The sequence below is a fragment of the Otolemur garnettii genome, unplaced genomic scaffold (assembly GCF_000181295.1).
Source record: "Otolemur garnettii isolate 467f Iridium unplaced genomic scaffold, OtoGar3 scaffold00015, whole genome shotgun sequence".
Lineage (NCBI taxonomy): Eukaryota > Metazoa > Chordata > Mammalia > Primates > Galagidae > Otolemur > Otolemur garnettii.
In genome coordinates, this window is record NW_003852410.1 from 30,430,985 (window position 1) to 30,448,502 (window position 17,518).

At 35.7% G+C, this 17,518-nt stretch overlaps 1 protein-coding gene across 1 annotated transcript in view; it reads left to right on the top strand.

Annotated features, from left to right (window-relative positions):
- Window positions 1-13,750: 13,750 nt before the first annotated feature.
- The window catches only part of LOC105886572 (dynein heavy chain 12, axonemal-like), a gene marked incomplete at its 3' end in the record, with an annotated part of 28,964 nt that continues 25,196 nt past the window's right edge, over window positions 13,751-17,518 (top strand). The window contains exons 1-2 of the mRNA XM_012802481.1: window positions 13,751-13,878; window positions 14,052-14,196. Of these exons, the coding sequence (XP_012657935.1) occupies window positions 13,751-13,878; window positions 14,052-14,196 (273 nt within the window). The remainder of the gene's footprint in view (window positions 13,879-14,051; window positions 14,197-17,518) is intronic.

A 17,518-nucleotide genomic window follows, 5' to 3' on the forward strand; every position in this document is an offset into this window, starting at 1 on the left:
AAAAAAAAAAAAAAAAAAAAGAAAAATAAAAGATTGGGAAGGAATACACGAGAATGTTAACAGTGATTAGCCCTGTGGTTATAAGATTGATTTTTTTTGTTTTCTTCATACTTTATGTATTTTTCTATTACTAGTGTGTATTATTTTTAAATGAGAAAAAATATTATGATACTTGGAAGGGCTGTTAGAAAAGAATTGCTTCCAGAAGGAAATCCTGAATTCCACTTGAAGCTTAATGTAACATTATCAAGTGATCTATGAAATGAAATCAAATTGAAAGTGAATAACCGAGAGATAGTTTGTTACTTCCAATGTTTATATCCTACCCATATAATATCCAAAACAGAATCTTGTCATAATATATTATTTTACATGGTAGAGTGTGTTATTTTGAAGTTCATCTCACTTTTGTTTACTAAGACATGTCAATTTTGCCTTTCACTTAAAGAGACAGTTTTGTGACCAGTCATCCTCTGTTTGATATTATAGAAGAGATAATGAAAGTTGGTGTTGACAAAAGCAAGAAACAAACCGGAGACTTAGTGGTGACAAAACCAAGAAACAGGAAGTTTCAGACTCTGAGTTTCTTCCTTTTTTTATTTTGAGACTGAGTCTTGGTTCAGTGCCCGTAGCACAGTGGTTACAGTGCCAGCCACATACACCAAGGCTGGTGGGTTAGAACCTGGCACAGGCCAACTGAATAACAATGACAACTACAACAAAAAATAGCTGGGCATTGTGTGGGCGCCTGAAGTCCCAGCTACTTGGGAGGATGAGGCAAGAGAATCGCTTAAAGGGCAGCGCCTGTGGCTCAAAGGAGTAGGGCGCCAGCCCCATATACCCGAGGTGGCGGGTTCAAACCCAGCCCTGGCCAAAACTGCAAAAAAGAAAAAAGAAAAAGAGAATCGCTTAAGCCCAAGAGTTTGAGGTTGCTGTGAACTGTGACACCACAGCACTCTACCAACGGCAACAAAATGAGACTCTGTCTCAAAAAAAAAGAATGAGTCTCTTCCCCAGTTCTTATTTTCACATAGCCAGCTACACCATATAGATAAATCTGACATATTCTTAGACTTACTGTGGCACATGTTATCAGCACATTTTACGTGTGTAAAACTTACAGTCTTTTTTTCCTTTAATTTCTCAAATTGTTATTTGTATGAAAGTATATTTTCTCTTCAACTAAGATAAAGAGATTAATCACCTCAATTTGTGTTACATGTCTACAAAATTATTTAAATGTCTATAAAATTGTGATATATAATTTTTAGATATAAATTTAGATAAAAGACTACAAATTTAAACTAAACCTTTCTCTTTTTAGGCCAGAATTAGAAGAGGAACGAAATGCTCTTATTCTTCAATCTGCAGCTAATAAGAAACAGCTAAAAGATATAGAGACAAAAATTTTAGAAACATTATCATCTTCAGAAGGGAACATTTTAGAAGATGAAAGTGCAATTAAAGTCTTAGACTCTGCCAAAATGATGTCCAATGAAATAACAAAGAAACAACAGGTGAAAAAGAAGCCTAGAAATCTTTTGGTTAAGATTCTAATTTGCTTCAAGTCCTTGAAGAAAGTGCTATAATAGTAGGCTTACTGGATAAGAAAAAGAATTGATAAAATACTAAAGCATAGAATCTAATTTTAAACTTGTAAGAGTATCTCACTGTTTAATTATTTAAAACGTGGTTGATCTATATGATATCTATACACCTAAGAAATAAAAGTTTAAAATATATTTATAATTATTGGATAGGTAAGACAGGGATAGTTGAGTTTATTCAAGTTTTTGTTGACTCTTCTCCTTAAAAATTGAACTTGAGAACTTGTCTTACTTCTGTTCCTGGTTGGAATTTGTGATATGTGGAGATAGTTGCTGGTCGATTGGACAATAAGGGGTTCTAAGAATCAGTAGAAATGTTATTCAACATTACCTTGTCATCTGTTTGTCAGGGAGAGTGGTATGACTGTTAAGGGTGGCAGGCAAGGGAAGGGAAGCAAGTAGTCTTTAGCCAACATAGCATTTATTTCAAATTTACCTAACACGGCCAAATGATATGTTACTTCTCTCTCTTTTTTTTTTTTTGAGACAAAGTCTCACTTTGTTGCCCTCAATAGAGAGCTGTGGCATCACAGCTCACAGCAACCTCAGCTCTTAGGCTTAGGTGATTCTCTTGCCCCAGTCTCCCAAGTAGCTGGGACTACAGGTGCCCGCCACAACACCTGGCTATTTTTTTGTTGCAGTTTGGCCAGGACCAGGTTTGAACCTGCCACCCTCAGTATATGGGGCCGGCACCCTACTCACTGAGCCACAGGCACTGCCCAATATGTTACTTCTCTTTTTATAGAATCATACCATGTCATAGGTGGAAGAGACCTTAACTATCAGTTATCTTTATACTTCATTGTTGAGAAAACTGGGGACCAGAAAGATTGTCTGAAGCCCAAGTTCACACAGTGCAGTAGTATTGTAAAAATGACATGTGTAGGCTAACTGTAGTAATCTTCAGATCTTTTAGTCCTTCTTAGCCCACCCAATGAATTAAGTACTCCTTCACTTTGGGGTAATTGAAACATTTAAAGAAACTTAAACAGAGATTGCAATAATCTCTCAGCATCTTAGCATCTCTCCACTGCTGTCACCTCTCCCTGCACCCCAGTTTATCAGTTATATAAACTATAATTAGTTTAGCATGAATGTAATGGTTATGATTCTTTATTGTGAAGTATACTTTTGTTTTTGTTTTTTCATCTCATGAGAGCTGAAGGAGTAGTTTTAGAATAGTATTCTGTGGCAGCCTCTCATCTGGGACCATAGTTGAGACATTCTATAGTGTCTCCCTTCTCGATTCCTGTCCATCAGGGAAGAATAAGTTTCTCATTGTCTCCTCACCATACTGATTTTCAAAGGAAGGAGAGGATAAGGAATGTTTGTTGACTTATTTCCTATTTTTTTAAACAGATAATGTCTTGCTCTGTCACCCAGGCTAGCTTGCAGTGATGTGATCATAGCTTAATGCGTCCTTGACCTCCCAGGGTTAAGTGATCCTCCTGGTTCAACTTCCTGAGTAGCTGGGACTATAGGTTGAGCCACAACAGCCAGCCTTGGCTTATTTCCTATTGAGATTCAAGGAGAAAGGGATATATAACTGATTATTACTTCAAATGCTTTATCTTACAATGAAAAGTACATTTATTAAATCATTGTATCTTTCTGTGTCCCATTAATTATTACATAGTTTTAAATTCATTATAATTTTGATCCAAAATATACTATGAATCTCTCCCTAACTTCTTACCTTTCCTCCACTCACCTAATGTAGGAAAAACCATCTTAACAGGAAGGCTTCCCCACATAATCTAAAAGGTGCTTTTCCCTTTTTCCCAACCAACAAGATGAAACAAACATCATAAAACTTTTAAGAATTTGTCCTGTAGATTTCAAAGATGATCCCTACACCCAACTCCAATGGTTTCCTGACTCTTAGAAAATGTAATATTTATAAATAGTATAAACCACAGAATTTTTACAACTAATGAATTATCCTCTTTTAACATCTTAACAAATACTTGCAGTGTTTATTTCTTGGAAAATGTCTTGTTCTTCAATTTTAGACGTTTAGTGGTAAATTATTTTAAAATGTATTTATATTTCTCAAGTCTCCATATCATGCTAAGGATCCAAGTTTAGCAAACATTGTAAATACTGTAGATCCAGCCATGGAAAGTGAATTGAATTATTATTTACTTTTTAAAAATAATAACCATGTTTGCTTTTTGATTTTGCTTGGCTGTTGCTATTAGTGGTAATGTTGCTGCCCAACCAGGTTCATTGCCCATTGTTCAAGAGGAAGCCATTACCCAGCGACAGCAGAGTTTATAGCAGAGAAAGAGTTTATTCCACATAGCACTGAACAGGGAGACAGAAGGAATTTCTCAAATTCACTTCCCTGAGAAATTGGAAGTCAGTTTTTTAAAGTCAGTTTGATGGGCAGAGGATTAGGCAATTAAGGTCCACTAATTGGCTGAGTCTGGGGAGGAACCAGTAGTCCCTCCATCTGGGCTGCAGTCATATGTGAGTCAGTCAGTCCACTGGAATGCAGGACCTGGAAGATATCTCAGAAAACTACCCCTAGGTTTCAAAAAGGTAATGTTATCAATGGAGAAAGTTAAGAATCTTTATCACTACCTGCTGTGTGACTCCAGAGTAGCAATTATTGATGCTAACTAATCATTATCATTATTTTTAGCTAGGCCGATTCCTTCATGGAGTTTTGGGGCCCTTAGTCCAATTCTCACCTTGCATCCCTTTATTAATTTTTAAGGACAGTTTTAGTCAAATGGCCTGAATTGAATAATCAAGGCTTAATTAGCAGAAATTTTAAATGGAAATACTAAAATTATGCTTTCTGTGTAAAAGGTCATTAATTCCTATTGTCAGCAACTTTGTTTTACTTATTTATAGTCGAGACTGAGGTTTTAAAACTTGCTTTTGGCTCATTTGTGATTCTACAGTATAATTTTGGGGAAAGTTTGTTTGCAAGGAAGAGAAACTCCCTCGAATTAGTTAAAAACAAAAAGATACAAGGGAACATTTTATTTTCCCAATTATGGGATTTATATCCAATATTTATATATTCCATCCTTTAATGGAAAGCTTTACATTTCTATGCTTTGTCTTTCCTTCTATTCCTGGAGCTGCGTGGTCTTTTGTACATCTCCATTTGATCTAAAGACCAATTTCTTCTGTAAAGCTTTAGTATGTGTTCTTTTATACACTTATCTGGCATGTAGCAAACAAAATGTAGACAATGTCCCACACTCTTATTTCTAAGGCCTAATACCCCTGACTTCATTTTGAGACTCTTAAAGTTTTAATTCTCCAAGGAAATTTTTGATTAGTTTATCTTGGATCTGGTCCTATCCCTGCCTCCTGATTGGATCTACAAATAGGATTCAATATGTCTACCTAGGCATACTGATTCATCAGAGTCTGAAGACAGCATTACCAAAGGAGGGAATGTAAGGTGGAACAGTACTTGAACATTTTTCCTATGAAATATCAGCCTATCAGATTGAGTTGTCAGTTGAAGAGCTATTATCTTAGAGAAAATTTTTCTTTGGGGGTTGAATATCTGTAGTCCTATTTAGAAAAGTTAAACATTTGAAAAGCTAGTTGGAGAAAAAGTATTCTTTTTTTTTTTTTTTTGACAGAGCCTCAAGCTGTCCCCCTGGGTAGAGTGCTATGGCATCACAGCTCACAGCAACCTCCAACTCCTGGGCTCAAGCAAGTCTCCTGCCTCCACCTCCTAAGTAGCTGGGACCACAGGTGCCTGCCACAACACCTGGCTATTTTTTGGTTGCAGCCGTCATTGTTGTTTGGCGAGCTGGGCTGAATTCAAACCCACCACCTTAGGTATATGTGGCTGGCGCCTTAGCCACTTGAGCCACAGGCGCCAAGCCAAGAAAAAGTATTCTTAATGTATAAAACCCTCACCCAACAAATAATTTTGAGTATCTAACTTGTCAGACTTCGTGCTGGTTTCTGGTAGATGCCTTAACACCTTAAGCATACACACATGCATACTTACTCTCCAGCTCTCTCTGGAGAAAGAAAAGAGATGGTTCATGTTTAATCACACTATTTTTGTTTGTTTGTTCGTTCGTTCATTTGTTTGGAGACAGTCTCTCACGCTGTTGCCCTAGTCTACAGTGCCCTGGTGTCAGCCTCGCTCATAGCAATTTCAAACTTTTGGGCTCAAGCAATGCTCTTGTTTCAGCCTCCCAAGTAGCTGAGACTACAGGCACCCAACACAACAGCCCATTAATTTTTATAATTTTCATAGAGATAGATCTTGCTCTTGGTTAGGCTAGTTTTAAACTCCTGAGCTCAAGGGATCCTGCTGCTTTAGCCTCCCAGAGTGTTAGGATTATAGCCCCCATGGGGCCTAGGCCACACTTCTAAGCTATAAAGCTTAAAGTTTTCTGTTCTTTTTCTTCTCTTGTTCCCTTTGTCCTTTCTCCTGCCCTTTTCTTTTCTTTTCTTTCTCTCTTTTAGTATGGTGAAGCCCTCTCTTGTAAACTATGCTTAAATTAAGTTTGTATAATTTTATCATTGAGTTAGAAGGTATGTTTTTTAAATAAAACGTCATTATATGAAAGTACATATGGTTAAAATGCACTGCCTATTTTATAATCTTGCCTTTCTTTTCTCCTAGATTGCAGAAAAAACAGAACTCAAAATAGCAGAGTCTCGAGAAGGGTATAGACCCATTGCTAAACATTCATCAGTATTATTCTTTAGCATTGCAGACCTGGCTAACATCGATCCCATGTACCAGTACTCTCTCATTTGGTTTGTGAACCTGTATATCAACTCTATTCATGACAGGTAAGCACTCCATTCTCACTTCATTCTTCTTCCTTAGGTTGGATTTTCCCAATCTTTTGCATTAAAATACATATATAACCTTTTTTCTTGTTACTTATATAGTATGTATTCATTATAGAACATTAAAATATATAAAAGTGAAAGGAGAAAGGAAGGAAGGAAAAGAATGAAAGAAAGATAATTAAAGCCTCCCCTCTATTTTAAATTGTTTTACTCCTACTCAAGATTTAGGCATAGGCTCGGCCTGACGGCTCTTGCCAGTAATCCTAGCAGTCTAGGGGGCCGAAACAGGTGGATGGCTTAAACTCAGGAATTCAAGACCAGCCTGAGCAAAAAGCAAGACCCTATCTCTACATAGCTATGAGCTATGATGCCCTGGCACTCAACCCAGGGCTACAGCTGGAGACTCTGTCTTAAAAAAAGAAGATTTAGGCATAGAAGAATTCATTTTAGTCCTTTTTATTCCTTTATTTTAAATATTTCAGTAATACAAGACTTATTTTTCTTGGCAACTCTAGTCGATTTTTCTCCAGCTTCAAGGTCTCTAAAAGGTTTCAGTCCCATATTTCTAATAGTTTCACTAGATATTTTTACTTGAATCAATGAATGGACACAGATTTTAGAGTCAGAGTGGAATCAGGGATTACATCTCAATTCTGCCATATATTAACTACTTGGTAGTCCGTTAAACTTTTGGCAAGTGGCTCAGTTTTCCTTATCTATTAGAGACAATAATGATACCTACCTTTTAAGGATTATTATGAGAATTAAATAAGATAATATTTAGAAAATGTTTATAACAATGTCCCTTTTCTTTTAGTTTTGTTGACAATATATATTTTTTAACCTTTTAGTAACAAATCCAAAATTTTGGAAAAGCGCCTACGATATTTAAATGATCACTTCACATACAATTTATATTGTAACATATGCCGATCACTATTTGAGAAGGACAAGCTGTTATTTTCCTTTTTATTGTGCACCAATCTTCTTCTGTAAGTTACTTGCCTGTTTTTAGTTTACTTATATTGAAAATCTAACCTATAAATATGGCTTCTCACAGAAGGTGTTGCTTAATTTATGGTTTTACTTGTGCATTTCACCAATAACAATGGCTTCTGCAATAGTATTGGTGTGTTGATGCTTGATTTTTTAAAAAATTTATATAACATAGAAAAATCCACAAAATATTAACACATAGTTCAGTAAATTCTTACAAAGGAAAAATCTGGTCAAGAAATAAAACATTCTGGCTCGGCACCTATAGCTCAAGCAGCTAAGGTGCCAGCCACATACACCAGAGCTGGTGGGTTCAAATCCAGCCTGAGCCTGCCAAACAACAATGACAACTACAACCAAAAAATAGCCGGGCATTGTGGTGGGTGCGTATAATCCCAGCCACTTGGGAGGCTGAGGCAGGAGAATTGCTTAAGCCCAAGAATTTGAGGTTGCTGTGAGCTGTGACGCCATGGCATTCTACCCAGGGCGAAGAAATAAAACATTCTGTCATCCCGGAAGCACCTTTCTTGTAGTCCTCTCAATTACTACCTTCTTACTCCTCCCCAGAGGTAACTGCTCTCTTCATTTCTAATATTGAAGTTTAGTTTTGCTTTTGTATAGATTAAAGCAAATAATACATATTCTTGTATCTGGCTTCTTGTCCTCAACATTATTTTTATGAGATTCTTCCAAGTTGTTGTATGTGTTGAAGAATTTATCCATTTTGGGGCGGTGCCTGTGGCTCAAAGGAGTAGGGCGCCGACCCCATATGCCCATATGCCAGAGGTGGCAGGTTCAAACCCAGCCTCAGCCAAAAGCTGAAAAAAAAAACAAAAAAAAAAACAAACCTTTATATCTGTGAATTAAAATCTCTAACATTTAAAAAAAAAAGAATTTATCCATTTTCTCTAGGGTTTTGAATTGATTGGCTTATTGTTCTTCATAATAGTCTTTAATGATCTTTTATGTGATGGCTCGGCGCCTGTGGCTCAAGCGGCTAAGGCACCAGCCACATACACCTAAGGTGGTGGGTTCGAATCCCCAGCCCCGGCCCGCCAAACAACAATGATGGCTGTAACCAAAAAATGGCCAGGTGCTGTGGCAGGTGCCTGTAGTCCCAGCTACTTGGGAAGCTGAGGCAGGAGACTCGCTTGAGTCCAGGAGTTGGAGGTTACTGTGACATAATGCCATGGCACTCTACCCAGGGGGATAGCTTGAGGTTCCGTCTCAAAAAAAAAAAAAAAAAAAAAAAAAAGATCTTTTATGTTTTTTGTGGTATCAGTTATGACGGATGTTCTTTTGTTTATGATTTTATTTATGTGGGCCTTATCTCTTTTTTTTCTTAGTGAGTCTCACTAAGGGTTTGCCAGTTTTGTTTATCTCTAAAAACTAACTTTTGTTGATCTTTTCTATTTTTTTGTCACTATTTTACTTCTGGTCTGATTGTTATTATTTCTTGTTTTTGCTTTTCTAGTTTCTTGAGGTGCATTGCTAGGTTATTTTAAATCTTTCTATTTGGGGGGATGTAGGCATTTATTGTTATGAACTTGCCTCTTAACACTGCCTTGTCAATGTCCCATTAGTTTTGACATGTTGTACTGGTATTGCTATTTCATTTATTTAAAGGAATTTTTAAATTTCCTTCCTAATTTCTTCCTTTACCAGTTTGTTTATCTTCCATGCATTCATATTATTTCAAATGCTCCTCTTCCTGTTGACTTCTAGTATTATTCCATTGTGATCATGTAAGATACTTGATATACTTTGATTCTTTAAAAAATTGTGAGACTATTTTGTGTCCTAATACATGGTCAATCCTGGAGAATGTTCTATGTGCTGATGAAAAGATTGTGTATTCTGCAGTTGTTGGGTAAAATATTCTGTAAATGTCTGTTAGATGCATTTAGTCTATGGTATAGTTTAAATCCAATGTTTCTTTATTGATTTTCTGTCTAGAAGAGCGGTCCAATGCTGAGAGTGAGATATTGAAGTATCCTACTGTTATTATATTGAACTGTATCTCTCTTGTTGGATACTATTTGCTTTATAAATAAAATACTATTTGCTTTATAAATAAAATACTAATAGTAAAATACTGTTTGCTTTATATATCTGTGTTGGATGTGTAATATAGTTGTTATCCTCTTGCTGAATTGATTCCGTTATTATTTCATAATTTCCTTGTCTCTTTTTACAGTTTTTGACAAAGTCTATTTTATCTGATAGAAATATAGCCACTCCTGCTTGCCTTTGATTTCCATTTGTGTGGAATATCTTTTTTTCTTCCCTTCAGCCTGTGTGCCTTTACAAGTGAGGTGAGTTTTTTGTAGCCAACATATAGTTGGATGTTGTTCTTTTAATCCATTTTCAATATTGTTCTTTTCATCTGTTTGGCCAGTCTATGTCTTTTACTTGGAGAATTTGTTTCATTGTAGATTAGTATTGATAGATGAAGACTTACTCCTATCATTTTATCAGTTGTTTTCTAGTTGTTTTATGTGTCCTTTTTTCTTGACTTTCTCTCTTATTGCTTATTTTTGCAATTTGATGGTTTATGTAACAATAACACTTCATTTCTTTCTTTCTCCTTCTGTATCAGTCATATCAATGAGTTTTATAATTTTTTTGTGTTTTCATGATGGTAGTTATCATCATTTCTCTTTCAATTTGTAAGACTCCCTTAAGCATTTCTTATAAGGGCTGGTACAGTGTTGATAAATTCCCTTAGTTATTGCTTGTCCGAAAAAGACTTTATTTCTTTTTCATTTCTGAATGATAGTTTCGCTGGATATAATGTTCTTTGTGATAGGATTTTTTTTCTTTTTTTTCAATAATTCGAACATATTATTCCATTTTCTCCTGGCCTATAAGTTTCTGCTGAGAAACCTGCTGTTTGTCTACTGGGTATTCCTTTATACTTGTATGTGACCTGAAACTTTTCTCTTGCTGTTTTTAGCATTCTTTCTTTGTCTTTCACTTTTGACAGTGTGATTATATGTGTCTTGGAGAGGACCTGATTGGGTTGAATCTATATGGGGATATTTGAGCTTCCTAGATCTGTATGTCCATCTCTCTTTGTAGACTTAGGACATTTTTAGCTATTATTTCATTAAATACCTTTCTGTATTCTCTCCCTTCTCTTCTCCTTCTCAAATGTCCATAATGTAAAAAATTGTTTACTCAATGATATCTCATAAATCCAGTAGGATTTCTTTGCTCTTTTTGTTGTCTCAGAGAAGGGGTTGTGGGTTTTGTGTATGTGTGTGTTGTTTTGTTATCGTTGTTGTCTGACTCAGTTATTTCAAAAGACCTGTCTTCAAGTTCAGAAATTTTTTGTTCAAGAACGTTCTGCTTGATACAGTCTTGTTGAAGTTCTTGGTTGTAATTTTTAACTTCATTCACTGAATTCTTCAGCTCTAGGATTTCTATTTGGTTCTTCTTTATAATGTCTCTTTATTAAATTTCTTATTCACATCATGAATTGTTTTCCTGAGTTTGGTGGTTTGTGTATCTGTATTCTCTTTTATTTCACTTACGTTTCCTTAAGATTCTTATTTTGAATTGTTTTTCTGGCATTTTGTGTATTTCCTTATGGTTAGGATTTATTACTGGAGGGTGTTGTGTTCCTTTGGATGGGTTATGTTTCCTTGCTTTTTCATGTTTGATATGTCCATATGTTCATTTCTTTTCTTTTCCTTTTTTTTTTAGAGACAGAGTCTTACTTTGTTGCCCTCGATACTGTGCTGTGGCATCACAGCTCACAGCAACCTCCAGCTCTTGGGTTTAAGAGATTCTCTTGCCTCCACCTCCCAAGTAGCTGGGACTATAGGCACCCGCCACAATACCTGGCTATTTTTTTGTTACAGTTGGCTGGGCCAGGTTTGAACCCACCACCCTCAGTATATGGGGCCAGCACCCTACTCACTGAGCCACAGGTGCCACTTCATATGTTCATTTCTATACATGTAATGGAACAGTTGTCTCTTCCAATTTTATGGAGTAGCTTTCTTTAAACCATTTACATTTAAAGTGATAATAGATGTGTTTATTTTAAATTTACCATCTTACAATTTGTTTTCTATTTTGCCAATTCTTTATTCCACATTTTCTCATGTTCTACTTTTCTTTGAATCAAGTATTATAATTCCTACTTTTCTCTTTTATTGCTTTCTTAGCTATAATTTTTGCTCTTTTACTTTAGTGACTTCTTTAGGGTTATAGTATACCTTTTTAACTTATCACAGTCTATCTTCAATTAAAATTATACATATATATAGTATAAGTAAAATCTTATTATACTTTTATAGTGTAGAATGTAGATACTACTTATATTTCATACATATGTAAAGTGTAACAAGTATCATAAAATTATACTACTATATGTGTACAGAAGGTGCCAAAAAATGTATACAAATTTTAAGAAAGTAAAAAACTGTATTACAATGTAATACTCAAGTCACATTTGACTTCTGCAATTATAAGAGATGCAAGGTACTATATATATATATATATATATATATATATAATTGGTATATATCAAGTATATGTGAACTATAAGAACTTACAACATGTTTCTATTTTTCCCTTCCTAACCTTATTGTATTATTGACATACATTTTACTTATTATTATACAAGTGTTATAAACTCTAGCGCACATTTACATTATTTTGCCCTAAATAGGCAATTATTTTTTACAGGGACCTAAATAATAAGAAAAAAGTATCTTATGTTTACCCACATAGTTACCATTTCTGGTACTCTTTATTCTTTTGAGTAGATCCAGATTTCCATCTGCCTAAAACTTCCTTCAACATTTCTTTTAGTATAGGTCTATTTGTATGAATCTTTTTAATTTCTGTACATCTGGAAAAGAAATCAATAAGTTTTTACCTCAGTTTTTATAAGTTTTATCTTTAGAAGTTGCATTTGGTCTTTTTAATATTGCCTATTTCTCTCTTCATTCTGTTCATGTTTTGCTTTCATGTTTTCAACATTTTTTTTATTAAATCATTTGTACATAGATCATAAATACATTTATGCCATTATGGGATTCAATATGCTTTCAACATTTTATAACTCTTAACATTCTTGTCTGCTAATTGTATTATCTCTTTCATTTCTTTGTCTATTTCTATTGACTGATTTTTCTGCTTGTTATGCATATTATGAATTTCATATTAATTTTTTTCTTTAAAAAGCTTTAGATTTTACTTTTTCAGATAGTTAAGTTTCTAATGAATTAGTTTGATCTTTTAAAGGCATATGTTTAATTTTTCTTATGGCAATTTTAGAGTACCCTTCGCCTAATGCTACATTAGCTTCACTACCAAGATGATCCTCTAATGTCACCACTGAATTCCTCAGGTGTTCAACAGAGACTGAACTTTGGTTGGCAAAAACTAAAGTTTCTCAGTCCTGTGTGATCTCGGAGAGCTATTCCATTTATAGCTCCTCAGACATTCTTTGGCTGGCATCTTAGAGTTTTACCTTACTCATGCATGCCTTAGTACAAGTCATGTACTAACATAACAATATTTCAGATGAACTGTATATGCAATGGTGTTTTCATAAGGTTATAATACCATATTTTTATTAAGTAAAATTTTGTTTTATGTTTAGATACATGCATATTTAGCCTTATGTTATAGTTACCTATAGTATTCCTTGCAGTAACATGATGTATGGGTATGTAGCCTAGGAGCAATAGGGTATATACCATATGGCCTAGGTGTGCAATAGGCTATACCATCTAGATTTGGGTCAGTACACTCTATGATGTTTGCACAATGATAAAATCATGTAATGGTGCATTACTTTGAACATAATTCCCTTCAGTGAGTGATGCATGTCTGTATTTATCAGTAGAATCAAGAAATCGCCCATGCATTAGGGAAAAAAAATTATAATATCACCTATGTAGATTTTTGGAGCTCCTTTTCTATTCATCGTCCCATCTCTGGTATTATGCCCACCAATTCCAGCCACCTCGGCCTTTCTTAACCCTAATCTTTGTCTCTTCAATTTAGCAATGCTCTGACTTTGATCACCTATCTGCTTTGTAGTATGGAAAGTGCCTCTAGGCCGACAACTGAGGCAATCATACGAGTCGCCTATTCATCTCTCTTCTCTCAGGGGTCACAGTCCTGCCCTGGCTATTGTACATTTTTGATAAATAGTTATTTCATTAAGTTTGTCTAGTTTTCTAGTTGTTTATAGCAGAAGGGTAAGCATAGTCCTGGTTATTCCATCGAAGCTATGAAAGCAGAAGCGATGTCATTTATTTTTAAAATCAACAATTTACAGCAATCTATTTTGGGCATACAGAGCAAAGAAAGAGATTGAATATCAGGAACTGATGTTTCTTTTAACTGGAGGAGTAAGTCTTAAGAGTGCTGAGAAGAATCCTGATCCAACTTGGCTGCAGGATAAAAGCTGGGAGGAAATTTGTCGTGCAAGTGAATTTCCTGCCTTCAGGGGGTTCAGGTAATTGTTCAAATTTGATGATTTAGCATTTGAATAGTGATAGCTAAATTTGTTCTGTAATCTAGTGATTTTTAAATGGTCCTATAATTGTCTTGTTTCTTCCCTTTGTTCAGTAATCCCTTTATAAATTTTCCCCAATGAAAAGAATAACTATTAAGCTTTTTTTCCATCAGGACGCATTTTTGTGAATACATATCTGAATGGCAGGAAATCTATAACAGTAAAGAGCCACACAATGCTAAATTTCCAGCACCAATGGATACAAATCTAAATGAGCTACAGAAAATAATAATTCTTCGGTGCTTAAGACCTGATAAGGTAAAAGACAAAAGTTTTCTATTTGGAAGGAAAATAATTTGCCATTTATGGAGCCTTAGGTATAAAGTAATTGTTACTCCATTCTTTAACTGTGATTTCAGTTACTCAAAGAGTTTTATTATCCTGTTTAGGGTTAATTGAGCTTCTGGATTTTTAGGTTTATTATTGTCCTCCAACTTGGGAATATTTTTGGTCATTATTTCTTTAAATATTTTTTGCCACCCCAAGTAGAATTCCAATTACATGTATACTAGATTGTATAATGTTATGCCACAGGTGACTTATACTCTGTTAATTATTTTTTAATCTTTTGAATTTCTGTGCATGAGTTTGGAAAGTTTCTGTTGATATCTTTATATTTGCTGATTTTTTTCTTTTATAGTATCTAATCTGCTATTACTCCCATCCAATTAATTTTTATTTTAATAATTACATAGCATATTTAATCTCTAAAAATTTTGTTTGGGGGCAGTGCCTGTGGCTCAAAGGAATAGGGCGCTGCCCCCATATACCAGAGATGGTGGGTTCAAACCCAGCCCCAACCAAAAACTGCAAAAAAAAAAAATTGTTTTTTGTTTGGTTCTTTCTATATATTCTATTTCTTTTTCCATACTGCTCATATTTTCCTTTAAATACTTGAACACAATTATAACAACTTTTTTTAAATTTTTGCCAATTCTATTATTTCAGGATCTGTTTCCATTAACTGACTTTATTCTTGGTTATAAATTATATTTTCCTGGTTCTTGGCATGTCCAGTAATGTTTGACTGGATGTTTGACATTGTGAATATTATATCGATGGACTAGATTTTATTATATTTCTATAAAGATTATTGAATTTTGTCCTGCTAGTTCAAGGGTCAACGGATAGTACTGTTGGCCAAATTCAGCCCATCACCTCTTTTTTTTTTCAGCCCATGAATGGAGTTTTTTTTTTGTTGTTGTTTTTAATTTTTAAAGCATTGTTTTAAAAAAGAAGAATATGTAGCAGAAACTGTGTATGTCACAGAAAGTCTAAAATATTTACTACCTAGTCGTCTATAGAAAGTGTGCTAGTGTGCTAATCCCTCTGCCTGTGTAGTTAAAGTACTTAAATTTGAATTGCTCCTTTCACAAATCATTTTTAAGACCTGTAAGCTGGCTGGACAGGATAGCTCATGTCTAATCCTAGCACTTTTGAATGCCAAGGCAGGAGGATTGCTTGAACTTAGGAGTTCAAAACTAGCCTGAGCAAGAGCAACACCCTGTCTCTACTAAAAAACAGAAAAATTAGTTAATCATGGTGACATGTGCTTGTAGGCCCAGCAACTCAGGAGGCTGAGGCAAGATGATCACTTGAACCCAGGAGTTTGAGACTGTAATGAGTTATGATGTTGCTACTGTACTCTACCTAAGGTAACAGAGTAAGACTCTGTCTAAAAAAAAGGTCTGTTAGCCAGTATAGTGGTATACACCTTTAGTCTTAGCTAATTGGGAAGCTGAAGCTGAGGTGAGAGGATTGCTTCAACCCAGGAATTTGAGTTTACAGTGAGGTATGAGGTACAGTGAGGTATGAAGTACAGTCAGGTACCACTGCATCCTACCCTGGATGACAGAGTAAGATTTTGTCTCTAAAAACAGAAAAAAAGGTTTGTTAGGTTTTTAGGGCTGATCTAGAATTATCCTTATTCAATGCATAGTCTAACCCCACTGGAAGCCACCGTTCTGGAGCCTTTACTGAAGGCCCCAAGTGATCACCAAGGACTTTCTACTGTGGCTGTTGGGAACTTGAACGATTCCCAACCTTGCGTGAACTCTGGTAGCTGTCTGACGTACAGTTCTCCAATTGTTCTTTCCTTGGCCTCATGCATGCACACCACAGTATTCAGCAAAAACTCAAAGGTATGGTTAGGCAGCTTTCCAGACTCCTTCCCTGAATAGTTCTCTCCTTATTGGAACTCCACAACTTCCAGCAGCCTTTTCTTTGAACTCTTTTTCCTGTCTTCACAACTCAGCATCACTGTGTTGTTCTGCTTTCAGTCACTTCCCTGTTCCACGGTGTAGAACATCTCTCTAAGAAGAAAAGCCAAGAGACTGGGCATGGTGGCTCACACCTGTAATCCTAGCACCCTGGAAAGCAAGTGGATTGCTTGAGCTCAGGAGTTCGAGATTAGCCTGAGCAAGAGCAAGACCTCCCCTATAGTAAAAATAGAAAAACTAGCAGGGTGTGGTGGCAGGTGCCTGCAGTCCTAGCTACTCAGGAGTCTGAAGCAAGAGGATCACTTGAGCCCAAGAGTTAGAGGTTACTGTGACCCTTGATGCCATGGCACTCTACCCCAGGATGACTAAGACTCTGTGACAGAGAGAAGAAGAAGAGGAAGAGGAGGCATCAGAAGAGGAAGAAAAGGAAAAAGAGGAAGAGGAAGAAGAAAGAAATCTGAGAGAATAAAAGAGTTCACTTTGTTTCCTTTCTCTCAAAGATCACACTCCCGAACCATCTATTGTCTGAAAATGGGTTTTCATGAATTTTACCCATTTTAATTGATTGTGGTGGGAGGGTAAATTTGGCCTTTATAACTAACTAACTACATCCTGGTTAAAAGCAGAAGATAGTGGAAATTCTCATACGTGTCATAATTTTGTTAGTTCAAACATGCAGACACACAGACATTTGTGTATTTTTCCTAACTCTAACTTCCAGAGACCTTTATATATTGTTAAAACCTCATCATTCCCTACAAGACAGTTGTGTGTATATATATTACATATGGGTGTATGTCTTCTCCTGTCACGAGACATAAGTTCCTTGATAAGTTCCAAAATAATGCCTTATTCATTATCTTATCAGAGGTAGCCTCCCTTTTCAGGGTAAACTGAGGAATAAACAACTTTGCATCTGGAAACACCTGCCTTTTTGTACTCCACAGACTGGCTCCCTGATGAGCAATAGAAATATTTAAATACCATATGTGGGGTTACTGTTTTATCTGCCATGCTTGGAAGCCTATGCTTACATACCACTTACCCCACTGAATACATATAATTATCTGCTTATATGTTAGAGTGTCCCACTAGACTGTGAACTTCTTGAGGTCAAAAAAATGTCCTATTTTGTTCTGTATCTCCAGGACTCAGAGCCTGGCAGATGGTAGACTCTCAGTAAATGTCTCAGTAATGTGAGTTAAGCTGAATTGAATTAAACTAAATTGAATGAAAGCCTATATCAGGGGTCCTCAAACTTTTTAAACAGGGGGCCAGTTTACTGTCCCTCAGACCGTTGGAGGGCTGGACTGTAGGACCCGGGACAAGTTGGCTGCTAAGCAGGATAGGCAGTGGCAGCA